The sequence below is a fragment of the Choloepus didactylus genome, chromosome 12, assembly GCF_015220235.1.
Source record: "Choloepus didactylus isolate mChoDid1 chromosome 12, mChoDid1.pri, whole genome shotgun sequence".
NCBI lineage: Eukaryota > Metazoa > Chordata > Mammalia > Pilosa > Megalonychidae > Choloepus > Choloepus didactylus.
Window position 1 is genome coordinate 18,712,032 of NC_051318.1, and position 13,375 is coordinate 18,725,406.

At 38.0% G+C, this 13,375-nt stretch overlaps 1 protein-coding gene across 2 annotated transcripts in view; it reads left to right on the forward strand.

The window, feature by feature from the left end:
- The window catches only part of CRYL1 (crystallin lambda 1), a 156,717-nt gene that overhangs the window by 67,143 nt on the left and 76,199 nt on the right, over window positions 1–13,375 (forward strand). The window contains exons 1-2 of one of the 2 annotated variants that reach the window (XM_037800607.1): window positions 946–988; window positions 6,435–6,561. In XM_037800607.1, coding sequence (XP_037656535.1) covers window positions 6,442–6,561 — 120 coding nt within the window. In that variant the 5' untranslated portion in view covers window positions 946–988; window positions 6,435–6,441. Of the gene's footprint in view, window positions 1–945; window positions 989–6,434; window positions 6,562–13,375 lie in introns of those variants that run through there. The other variant, XM_037800606.1, reaches the window with a different exon arrangement.

Genomic DNA, 13,375 nt, shown 5'->3' on the forward strand with positions numbered 1-13,375 from the left:
TGAGTACTACAGAAACCAAACCATGTGTTGATGTTTTGGAGCAAAAGTTGGTAAAATTCTGTTTTATTAAATTCTTAATATAGTTTCCTTAAGGTTTATTTAAACTAAATTTTTAAGTAAATCTATCAGATTGGTTAAAACTGTCCAACTTTCTCCAGCATCTACCCTTCAAATAATTTTCAGACATTCACCATGGGTCAAGGTCCATCTTTTCAGGACTAACATATAGATGTAATTAATTAAATATTCCCTGTAGGATTCCAGTCTACCTTTCTAAGATATTCATCTTTTTCCTTAACAGTCCCAAACCTTGCTTGACAAGATGTCTCCCATGCCCAGTGCAACATCCTTCATTGTGGAAAATGGAAGAGAATATCTTTACTTTGATCCATTTTTCCTTTGGCTGGAATCAAGCTTCAGAGCTGAGAAGATGGTGTTTTTACTGTAACTGCTGGAGCCCAGATACCTTCTGAGGTTGGGGTACTGCTGAATTACCACAGGAAAATCTACAGCACAAACCTGGAGAAGGTGTCCCTGTTTTATTGTCCAGTATTCCATGGCACATATGCCTGACAAAATGGCCACGACATCGCTGACTGCCCACACATTGGTTAAAAATCCAAAAATAAGGTCTTCTCTTATTGTGTAATTCTTCCATTGCTGTTTTCTATATATTTGAAGAAGTTTGTTGTCTTTTAGATTCCTTTGCAACCATTCCCTGAACACAGTAGGAACCATGTTCTCTCTCAGAAAAGACCACCAGCAATCTGGAATTTATTCATTTTCTGCTGTTCTTGGGAAAAGGTAGAATCTCTGAGGAGGCGGGGCAAGATGGCAGACTGGTGAGCTGTATGTTTTAGTTACTCCTCCAGGAAAGTAGGTAAAAAGCCAGGAACTGCGTGGACTGGACACCACAGGGCAATCTGTCTTTGGGCATACTTCATACAACACTCATGAAAACGTGGAACTGCTGAGATCAGCGAAATCTGTAAGTTTTTGCGGCCAGGGGACCCGCGCCCCTCCCTGCCAGGCTCAGTCCCGGGGGAGGTGATATGTTCTTTTTTGAAAAACTTTTTATTATGGAAATATCCAACATTTCACAAGAGGAGAGAAAGCAGCAAACCCTCCTGTACCCATCATTGAGCTTCAACAACTATCCTTGTTTTGTCTTGTTTCATCTAATTCTCCAGCCCCCCTTTTAATTTTTAATTTTGAAATAATTTCAAACTTACAGGATAGTTGCAAAAATAATACAAAACCTGTACAGAGACTGCCAACATACCCCCCCGCCAGATCCTCAGATCTACCAATTTTAACATTTTGCTACATTTGTTCTATCTTGTCTATCTATCTATCTATCTGTCTGTCTATCTATCTGTCTATCTATCTATCTATCTATCTAATCTAGCTAGCTAGCCACCCACCTATCTACCTACCTTCTAAACATTTGAGCGTAGCTTGTATACATCAAGCTCCTTGAATACTTAATACTTCCATGTATACTTTCCAAGACCAAGGATATTCACTTCTATAACCACATTAAGTACAATTATCAAGTTCAAGAAATTTAACATTGATATAAATCTTACAGTCTGTATTCCAATTTTTCATATGTCCCACTAATGTCCTTTTGGGCATTTTTTCCTCCATTATTAGAACCAGTCCAGGATTGTGTATTGCATTTAATTATAGGTCTCTTTAATATCTTTATTTTAAATTGTGGAAATATATATACAACATAAAATTTCCCATCTCAACCCCTTCCATGTATAACATTCAATGGGATTAATCACATTGACAATGTTTTGCTACTCTCACCACCATCCATTACCAGAACTTCCCCATTACCCCAAACAGAAGCCCTACACCCATTATGAATTAACTCCCCATTCTTCCTCCCCCTGACCCCTATTAATCTGTACTCTACCCTCTGTCTTTATAAATTTGCATATTTTAATTATATCCTATAAGTAGAATCGTACAATATCTGTCCCTTTGTGTCTGACTTATTTCACTTGGTTCATTCATGTTGTAGTATGTATCAGAACATTATTCCTTTTTACAGCTGAATAATATTCCAGTATGTGTATGTACCATGTTTTGTTTATCCTTTCCTCTGTTGATGGACAGTTGGTTTGCCTCCGTCTTTTGGCTATTGTGAATAACACTGCTATGAGCATTGGTGTACATGTACCTGAGTTCCTGCTTTCAATTCTTTGGGTATATACCTAGAAGTGGGATTGCTGGGTCATGTGGTAGTTTTATATTTAACTTTTTTTATGTTAAATGTACGATTGCTTATGTTCAATAGGAGAAAAACATGTTCCATAGTGGCTATATCATTTTATATTCCTATCATCAATGTACTAAAGTTTCTATTTTGATGCATCCTTGTCAACACTTGTTATTTTTTGTTCCCCAGTAATAGCCATCTTAGTGGGTGTGAAGTGGTATCTCATTTTGGTTTTGATTTGTGTTTCCCTAATGGCTAATGATTTTGAGCACCTTTTCCTATGCTTATTAACCATATGTATATCTCTTTTGGAGAAATGTTTGTTCGAATTCTTTGCCTGTTTTTTGATTGGGTGGTTTTTTGTTGTTGTTGTTTAGTTGTAGAAGTTCTTTGTATTAAACTCTTATCAGCTATATGATTAGGAATTATTTTCTCCCATTCTGTCGATTGTCTTTTCACTTTCTTGATAATGTTTTTTGATGCACAAAATAAGGAATGTCTTTTGTTTTGAATAATTTAAACTAACTTTCTAAGTCTTTACTTCAAGGAATCTGTTCTATATAAAAATAAAAAATGCTTATCAGGGATGGTGATCAGGGATAGTCAGTAACCCACAATGAGTTGTTTTGCATGTGATGAGATCTGAGAAGGAAGGTCTGTATGATTGTCCTTATGAGCCTAAATAAGATAGCCATTTTCTAGTCCTATTTTTTTTAGTGGCTATATTACAGATCTCATAGATTCTTCCTCTCCTTTAAGTGTGTGCTGTTAACCTGCAGTTGCTCTTTACACTTGCTATTCCTTAAGCAGTAGAGACTTTACATCTGCCTGATCAATAGAGGGCTGCCTGGTTGACACTTCAATGGCGTCTTTACTCGGAAACTTTTTTAAAGGATAGCGTAGAAGTCTATTTCTATTTTAGCATATCTTTGTGTTTTTTTTTTTTTTGCAGCGAGAGAAAGAAGAAAGTTTTTCTTCCTCAATTTGTAGCTAAGACCAAATGTAAAATGCATGACTTTCAGAAAGAGAAAAAGACTAAAACAAAAGAGCAGCCCCCGACATCTGGAAGTTGGCCAGCATGCACTACTGGAACGTGTTTTTCTCCTATTGAACATAAGCAATCATACAGGACACCAACTTCAGACAGGGCTACTCTGACAAAATGATAAAATGAGAGAAAGCAAGGCCGCTTCATAAATTTGGCTGAGCACACAAAAACAGGTCACTGTGCCACCTATAAAATACCAAGTGTCCCCTCTCTTGGCTAAAATGAGTGATGGCTCCTTTTTTTACCAATTACAGCTTTATCTTTGGTTGTCTCCCCTCCCTGTAGATAAGATATATTAGGATACCCAATCATAGGATTGCCCCCTTTTTGACAGCATCCAATCTACAGCAAACTGCCACTTCCTTAGCCTTCCCCCACAGCACCCAACCAAAGCCCAAATTCTGTGATAGGTTCTATCTGACACACTCTCCCTAAGCCACCGCACAATTCCCCGTGGTATATATTCTCCCTCGCTGCAGGTGTGTTTGCCCCCGATGTGGTCTTCCAGTGAAGGCACTGAGAGATTAAAGATGAAAACTGTGATGTGAAAAGATGTAAAAGTTATTTGACTCACTGGCAAAAAAAATGCGCATAATTTTTTGGAAAGTATGTGTGTTGCTCCTTAGGAAACTGTGTGTGCTTATATGTGTACACTGTCTTGTTTATTTAATGTATCATGAATTGTGAGCAGGACTGGCTACATAATTTGTGGCGCCCAGTGCAAATACAAATGTGGGCCCCCTTGTTAAACATTTATATAGAATTTTAAGACAGTAACATTGCCACACGCAGGGCCCTTCTGTGCCTGGGGCCCTAGGTGGCTGCCCCCATTAAAAGATACCCTCTGTCCAATCTTCCACCCAGGAAATGATTGCAGGTCACTGCTCCCTTCTTCCTCTCATGGGGCTTGGTTCAGGCTTGGCTTGTTTCTTTGTGTGTGTGTATGTTTTTAGCATTAATTTTTAATTGTGGTTAAACATATATAACACAAAATTTCCTGTTGTAACTACTTACATATGTACACAATATTGTATTGCCATCGCCACCATCCATTATCAAAACTTTTTCATCACCCCAGACACATTCTGAACTTATTAAGCAGTAACTCCCCAATCCCTCTTTTCCCCCAGCCCGTTAACCTGTAATCTATTTTCTGTCTCTATGAATTCACTTATTGTTAGTGTCATATACATGGAAACATACAATATTTGACCTTTTGTGTCTGGCTTCTTTCACTTACCACAATGTCTTTAAGGCTTATCCGTGTGTAGCATGCATTGGAACTTCATTCCTTTTTATGGCCGGTTATTATTCCATTGTATGTATAGAGCACATTTTGTTTATCCATTCATCTGCTGATAGACTTGTGGTTGCTTGCATCTTTTAGCAATTGTGAATAATGCTGCTATGAATATTGGCGTATCTGTTTGCACCCCTGCTTTCAATTCTTTTGGGTATATACTTAGAAGTTTGATACCTAAACTGGGTCTTGTGGTGATTCTTGTTCAACTTTCTGAAGAACTGTCATCCTTGGCTTTTTTTTTTTTTTTTTTTTTTTTGAGATATATGCACATACCAGGTAATCGTCCAAAAAGTGTACAATCAGTGGTTCATGGTATTATCATATAGTTGTGCATTCATCACCACAATCAATTTTTGAATGTTTTCTTTACTCCAAATAAATAAATAAATAAATAAAAATAAGAATACAAGTAAGAATAAAAGTAAAAAAGAACACCCAAAACATCCCATACCCCTTATCCCCCCATTATTTATTTATTTATTGTCTTTATTTTCTTACTCATCTGTCCATACACTGGATAAAGTGAGTGTCAGTTGCAAGGTTTTCACAACTACACAGTCACACCATAAAAGCTGTATAGTTACACAGTCATTTTCAAGATCAAGGCTACTGGGTTACTGTTCAGCAGTTTCAGGTAGTTCCTTCTAGCTATTCTAATACACTCAAAACTAAAAAGGAGTATCTGTACAATGCATAAGAATAACCTCCAGAATGACCTCTTGACTGTATTTGAAATCTCTCAGCCACTGAAACTTTATTTTGTTTCATTTCTCTTCTCCCTTTCCAAGAAGGCTTTCTCAATCCCATGATGCCAGGGCCAGGCTCATCCCTGGGAGTCATGTCCCATGTTGCCAGGAAGATTTATATCTCTGGGAGTCATGTCCCACGTAGGGGGTAGGGCAGTGAGTTTACCTGCAGAGTCAGCTTAGAGAGAGAGGCCACATCTGAGCAACAAAAAGAGGTTCTCTGGCATAATTATAAGTAGGCTTAGCCTCTGCTTTGCAGTAACAAGCTTCATAAGGGCAAGCCCCAAGATCGAGGGCTTGGCCTATTGAATTGGTAGTCCCCAATGCTTGCGAGAATAACAGGAATTTCCCAAGTGGGGAAGTTTAATATTTACACATTTCCCCCCAGTTCTTCGAAAGGACTTTGCAAATACTTTTATTATTTTCTGCCCAAATTACTCTGGGATGTATTGGGACATCACACATACTTGTACAAACAACAAGATCTCACAAACTATTCCAGGGTCCATGTAATTATGGTGTTTGAATAAACTGACCATATAAGTTCAATTATATGGTGTGCTACAGAAAATACAAATTTTGCACCAATTAAACATCTCTTTGTTTGGTCTTACACAGAAATTGAAGTTTTAAAACACTGTCAATATCGTGCTTTATCCTTTAGTCTGATTTTTCTTAGCCTAACCGAATCAGCTTCATTCATATCTCTAATTGAAGTCTGATCTCTTTTTCACCTTCTTTGGTATTTGCTGTATGGGGTAATACTGACATTCATAGCTGCCAAACTCTGGCTCTGAGTCTCAGGTGTCACACAGATACCTGAAGTTCCAGGGACCAACCAGATTATACACAAAGAGCTCTGAACCTCAGAATTTAGAAATAACCATTACAACTCAGGAATAGATATGACTGTTGTAAGAGCTTACAATCTAGGGACCTTAATAATAAGCCTTCCCCCGGCAACCTGTGCTCTAGAATTCAATTCTCAAGAGTTTGCTCATTTTATTTAGTCCTAATATGGAGGCATTATAATGTTTGTCTTTTTGGTTTGTTTTTGCATTTAATTTTGATTCCTCACAGTGCTCATTCTCTACCTTTTCCTAGGAGGGCGATGAAGCTGCTGGAGCAGTCAGGCTCTCTGAAAGGGCTCCTAAGCGCCGACGAGCAGCTGTCACTCATCAGTGGTTGTTCTAACCTCCAGGAGGCAGTAGAGGGCGCCGTACACATTCAGGTGAGTTGGAGACAATTGCTCAAGTCTGCGGGGACTGAGGCGGTTTCTCCCATATTCTGTGGAAAAACAGGGAAAGATAAAAGGCGGTGGCTGGTGTAGACATTTTGTAGCTTCAAGGTCAGAATTACACTTTATGTGCTAGGAAACATCGTCCTGCAAACATCCCTTATACAGGCTCTTGGTAAACTACCGTGATAATATGATATTTTAGTAGTGTTAGAATTTTGAGCAAAACTGTGTTTTTTGGACAGCTAACACTATTTTATTTTCTTTTATCTTCCTATTAAGTGAGAGATCATATACTTGCTTGTGTATGTAATTGATAAATAACTTGAAAGAAATTGCCAAAAGAAATCTTTTTATGTCTTGTAGCATTTGAATTTAGCCTTTCAAACAACTTAGCTTAAAAAAAAATCCCACAGGCATTGTTTCCACAGCTGAATAAACCCAGATAGATTACGGAGTTCACTCCAGGCTGGGAGAACTGGATGGGGAGCCAGAGGGAGAGTTGGGGAAGCTGGTTGGGGACCTGAGGGGAGGGAGGGACTGGGGGGAGAGCTGGGTGGGGAGCTGTGGAGGGTTGGGTTTGGGGGAGGTAGAGCTGGGGTCTGCAGCTGGGCGCTCCCTTCAGCCGCCCCCACCCTCCAGGAGCTCCGTGTGCCTGCAGCTACTTCCCGACCCTACTTAAGAACTCTGAGGGATATAATTGTCTTCCAAAATATTACAGTTATCACTCTAGGTTTAAGCAAATTTGCCTAAAACTAGAAGAATCATTATTGTCCATATCTCTCCTTGATATTTGTATCCTGAGACTTGCACGTTTGCATTCTCTCAGTGTTGCACATTTGTAATGATCATTGTGTCATGATATTCTAGCTGAGACTCTGGAAGCAAACCAAAAAGGCAGAGTGCCTTTTATGGTCAGCCACAGCTCTGTGATTCAGGTTGAATACGGAAGATTGAGGTTCCAGGTTGCTGTGGCTCTAACGTGTTCTCTAGTTCATTATACAAATGCGTGTTGAAACAAAACATAAGAAGAGGAATATTTTTCAGTTTCTTACCTCTTTCTAAAACATTTGTCTCTATCTCTTGATGTAGTGAAGGTTGTATAAAACTGAGGGGTCTTAAAAGGGATCAGAAATTTCCTTTAGTTTGCTTTCAAATGTAATCTGATTCAACCCTGATGGGGGCTGCGGTTGGGACACTGTTCGAGGACTTGCTTCTGAAGAGCACGCATGCTTGCAGGCACTGTCTCCAGCAGAGAAGCTGTCAGATGGGCTTAGATTTCCAGGGGAGTCTACAGCTTCTTAGGCTGGTCCCTGCCAGAGGGGCCCCCGACAGTGCCAACAGGGAGGGGGCTTCCTCCACAGAGGTGCTGCTGCAGAACAGGGACCCTAAAAAGGGGCAGGCTCTGGGCCAGGTCCTGACACGCTGCACTTAGCAGCTGTGTGACTTTGGCAGGTTTCTTAACTTCCAACCCCATTTTCCTCATCTGCAAAATGAGGATATCACCCATGGCACCAGCTGGTTTTGAGGATTAGTATCTATGCTGACATCTATAGAGACCCTCGTAGAAGGCAAGGCTCTAATTTCCAATGAGATTTTTTTTTTAAATGCCACCTTTTTGGGATCAGTTTGGTATATAATATTTAAGTGATATAAATGAAATATTTTAAGTACATGCAGGTCTAACTTATTTAATGACTTCTATAGTGTGATCTAAATGTGAATATACAATATATCGCTGTATTGTATTGCCATAATAATTCTTCTTTCACACTTCACCATGCCTTTGTCTTCACTGGAGTCACTTTTTGAGCCCCTCTGAACAGTTTTCCGGAGCACATTCTTTCTGCTTTCATCTGAGGTGTTTGCTATGCAGAGCTATTGAATATCATGTTGGCATTGGAAATTTTAGCTCTGTCTGAACTGCTGATTCTCAAATGTTCAGGTGGTTTTCTTTTTTTTTCCCCTGCGATATTATACTCGGGTTCCACAACATGACAACTTGCTGTGGTGCCTTTTTTTAAAGTGATTTTTATAAAGCTTATTTACAAATTTTCCAGCACTTGCAATTGTAAAGTTATGCCCCCCAAATAATATTTTTCTCCCTGACCCATTTTTTTAGAATAGGCTCCACTGGATGATTTCTATAAGCATCTAAAATTAGCATGATTGTATTAGTTCAGGCTAATGTGCCTTCCCCAAACAGCACATTGTTCTTCAAAAAATGGCAAGCCCTCCATAATACTAGGACATTATAATGGCTTAAATATGAGTCCCTCTTTTAAGGAATAATTGTTTGGGAGAAAAAATCCTTAAACTCATTTGGCACATAAAAATGCTCAATAAGTAGTAATTATTTAAAAATGGGGCCTTTTGTATACAATTATGATAAATGACATGGGGCAATATAAGGTATTAGAAATTGCTCTTTAAGGTCTGTGTTTGTTTTATGGATTAAATGAGTGTTTACATGGCATTTGCATGTTTAGTGGCATCTGTCATGCAGACTTACCTGCTGTAAAGACCAGCCCTGAACCAGGAGGTGGGAGGGGGATGACATAAACCCTACCCAGTACCACCAACTTATGGGTGGGGGGAGAATAGTTCTGAGCAGGAGGATTTGGGAAGGCTTGTTGAAGGCAGAATTTGAGCTTGCCTTGACTTCTCTTTTAATAATAGACTTTATTTTTAGAGCAGTTTTCAGTTTATAGAAAAATTGCACAGAAAGTACAGAATTCCCATATGCTCCCCGCCCCCATACACAGTTCCCAGTTTCCCCTGTTACTCACATCTTGCATTAGTGCATTTGTTGCAACTGATGAACCAACACTGACACCTTATTATTAACTCAAGTCCATAGACTACATTAGAGGTTCACTCTTGGTTTCACAGTTCTGTGGGTTTTGACAAATGCATAATGTCCTGTACCCACCATTCCAGTATCACACAGAATTTCACTGTCCTGAGAATGTCCTGTTCTCCACCTGTTCATGCCTCCCCTGCCCATCCTTGAACCCCTGGCAATCACTGATCTTTTCTCTGTGGCCTTGGACTTCTGACAACTGGATTTTGGAGAGGCGGGGACAGAGGTGGGGAACAGGGATCGGTGTCTCAGAGTCTCAGAATGAGGGGCCCGACAGCAAGTTCTTGGTGCCTCGAGTAGATTGGTGTAGCTGAGTTACAGGTAGGTTGGAAAAGTTTGGAAGTAAAGGTGAGAATGAAAAATGGGTAAGACAAAAAAAAAACAATGTATATGTGCTGACAGTCCCATTTTTTGCCCAACGACTTGACTGATGGTGGTGGTGGGGGGGGCATGTTTACACATTTCTTTATATGCCATTGGGAAAATTTGAGTTTCCAAATTTTGTAGCTAATGTGTTTGTGTCTCATCTTATGGGTACCAAGCAAACAAAACCCAAAAAACAAAAAACAAAACTTACCTAATGCTTTACCATATGTTTGTTAAATTATGTTAGTATTTATAACAATCGAGGACGTTAAAATATATTTTAAAGAATTAAATCTCTGTGTTACAAAGAAAGTTTAGGAAAATTCTGTTTAGTTCCATTATCCTAAAGATATTTAATATTTTTTATATTTATATTTCTTCCCGTTTCTCCTGTTTCTTTTCTCTCTCTTTTTCCAATATAATTCAGATTATACTATAAATAGAAATTTTGTACCATGGTTTTTATTGAAAACTTAGGACGTTTCTTGCTGTTTCATTTTTGAATCCAGGGCTACATCAAATAGAAGTATAATTTTGGGACTTTTACCAAAAATTGTTATATGTTTATCATTTGATGTCCAACCTGAAAAACTTTCCATCTAAGAATACCATTAAAATTGAAGGTCCAGAAGTCCTCTGAAATTTGTCAGGTATCTACTTTGACCCAGGTACCACACCACCTCTTCATCTTAGCACCCACAGAATTCCTCTTAGTTGTCCTTTCTCTTGTCACATCTTGCAAAAGGAGAAAAAAAACGCAGCTCACTGTAGAAAAATTAGTCTAGGCTGTTTGGAGACTTTTTTTTTAATAAAAAGAAAATTATCATTACTTTAGGGAATTGTTTAAAGGCAGAAGTCAGAGCTTGTGGATCAGCAAGAGCTTGCCACAACTCTTCAACTAAAAACAATCCAGTCGTAGGATTTACAGAGCCCCCAAGGTTCAAAGCTACAGAAATGTGAATGTAATTCTCACTGGTAGATTTGCCTTTTCCCCAAACCCCAGAGGGCAGGAGTATGGGTCAGAGAGTTTCCTAATAGTCTGCTAAAGTATGGGCACATGCAAGAAAGAAACCTGAATGTCTAGAACTTAGTGCAATTTTGTAATCAAATCTTGCCTGGCAAGAAAATCTACTGTGCTGGGAAAATAAATTTATTCTGAAAAGCCTGTTTAATTCAATGACTCTCAAAGAGCATCAAGGCCCATTAGCCAGGATACAGAGGCTTCCTTTAATTTCTGGAACTTAAGACTTGAGATCTCAGTAGCTGCTGTGAGCCGTGGGAACGATTTATAGAATGATGAAGTTTAAATGGCATTACCTGACACAAAGTCAAGACAACAGCTGAAATCTAGAAGTAAAAATTTTATTATTCACATAAATTGTAATATTCATATAATATTATCAGAATTTACATTTAAATTGTACCTTTAAAATTGAGAAAGTTCTAGTCATTTTGGTCATGACTTTCACTGTCAGTAATTGTACGAAATGCAGTGTTCATAAATGCTGACACTATTTTTGAAATTTATGTTTCCAAAAAGGATCGAAGCTTATTGAACTTTTGATCTTGGTTCTCTGAGACTCCGAATAATCCCTCTTCCGGTAGGAACAGAGCCCCGTGGTGGGTGGTTCAAGGAATAGGACAAAGGGTGGGGACTGCCCTGAGAGCATACAGGATTATGCATTGACACTTGAATTTTACTTTCCCTGTTCCATGTCACTTCTTAAAAGTTCATAAAATCAGGTTTATTGAGGTAAAATTTGTGTACAGAAAAATTCACCTGTTTTGTGTACAGTTCTGTGTATTCTGACGTGTGTGTGTGTGTGTGTGTGTGTGTGTGTGTGTGTGTGTGTATAACTATATAACCACCACTACAATCGAGATTTACAGAATTTCCATTTCCTCATCAAGTTTCCTCATTCCCCACTGTAGTCAAGTCCCTTCCCCCTCCTCCAGGTCCTGGCAACCACTGATATTTTTCTGTTCCTATAATTTTGTCTTTTCTAGAATGTTATGTAAATGGAATCATACAGCCTGCAGCTTTTGAGTCTGCCTTTTTTCACATGGCATAATGCATTTGAGATTCAGATATGTTGTTGTGTTTATCAGCAGTGTGTTCCTTTTATTGCTGAGGATTATTTCATTGTATGGCTGTATCACAGTTGTTATTCAGTCACCAGTTGAAGGACATTTGGGTTGTTTCCAGTTTTTGGCAGTTATAAATAAAACTGGTATAAACATTTGTGCACAGGTTTTTGGATGAACATTTGCTTTCACTTCTCTTGGGTAGATTCCTAGGGGTGGCATTGCAAGGTTATATGGTAAGTGTATATTTATCCTTGTAAGAAACTGCAGAACTGGCTGTACCATTTTGCATTCCCACCAGCAATGCTGCCAGTTGCTCCACATCCTTCTCAGTCTTTTGCATTTTCAGAATTGGGTTTTTTCCCTTCATTCAGATATTTACCTAGTGGTGTTTTATTGTGCTTTTAATTTGCATTTCTCTAATGACAAATGTTATTGGGTATCTTTTCCTTTGTTCATTTGCTGTTCATATAGCCTTTTTTGGTGAAGCATCTCTTCATAGCTTTTGCTTGTTTTTAAAAAAGTGGGTTGGCGGTTTATTTTTGAATTTTGAGAGTTCTTCATGTATTCTGGATATAAATCCTTCATCATATATGTGTTTGGCAAATATTTTCTCCTGATATTTTTATTTTCTTGACAATAACTTTTGAAAAGCAATTTTTAATTTTGATTAAATCAACAATTTTCTTTCTTTTATGAGTTAGGCTTTTTCTGTCCTATTTTAAGAATCTTTTCCCAACTCAAGATCACAATGATTTTCTTCTATGTTTTTTTCTAGAGGTTTTATAGTTTTAGGTTTTACATTTCATTCTATGACCCATTTTGAGTTCATTTTTATGTAGAGTAAAAAGTTCAGTCAGTTGGTCCTGTATCATTACTCCATCGAATTTACTTTGAACTCTTGTTAAAAATCAATTGACCATGTATGTGAAGTTCATATTTATGGACTCTATTCTATTCCATTGATCTATGCATCTGTCACTTTTTTTTTTTTCTTTTTTTTGGTTACTATAGCTTTATGGTAATTCTTGAAATCAGATATTGTGAATCCTCCAATTTTATTCTTCTTCTTCCCAAATTGTTTGAACTATTCTAGTTCCTTTGCTTTACATTTTAGAATTAGCTTGTCAGTTTCTACAAAAAATCCCTGGTTTTATTTTGATTGGCATTGCACTGAATCTATTGATCAATTTTGGGGGATACATCACTTGAAAATTGAGTCCCTGAATACAATATATCTCTCCATTTATTTAAGTCATTTAAAAATTGCTCTTGTGTGTTTTGTAGTTTTCAGCACATAGACCTTTCGCATACATTATTAGACATATATAGGTATCTCATGGTTTTGGTGCTATTGTCAATGGTACTTAAAATTTTTTTCAATTTCCAATTGTTAGTATGTGGAAATGCAATTAATTTTTGTATATTTTCTTAACATATTGCCCTGGCTAGGCTCTCAAATATGATGTTGAATAGGAGTGGTGAGAGAGGACA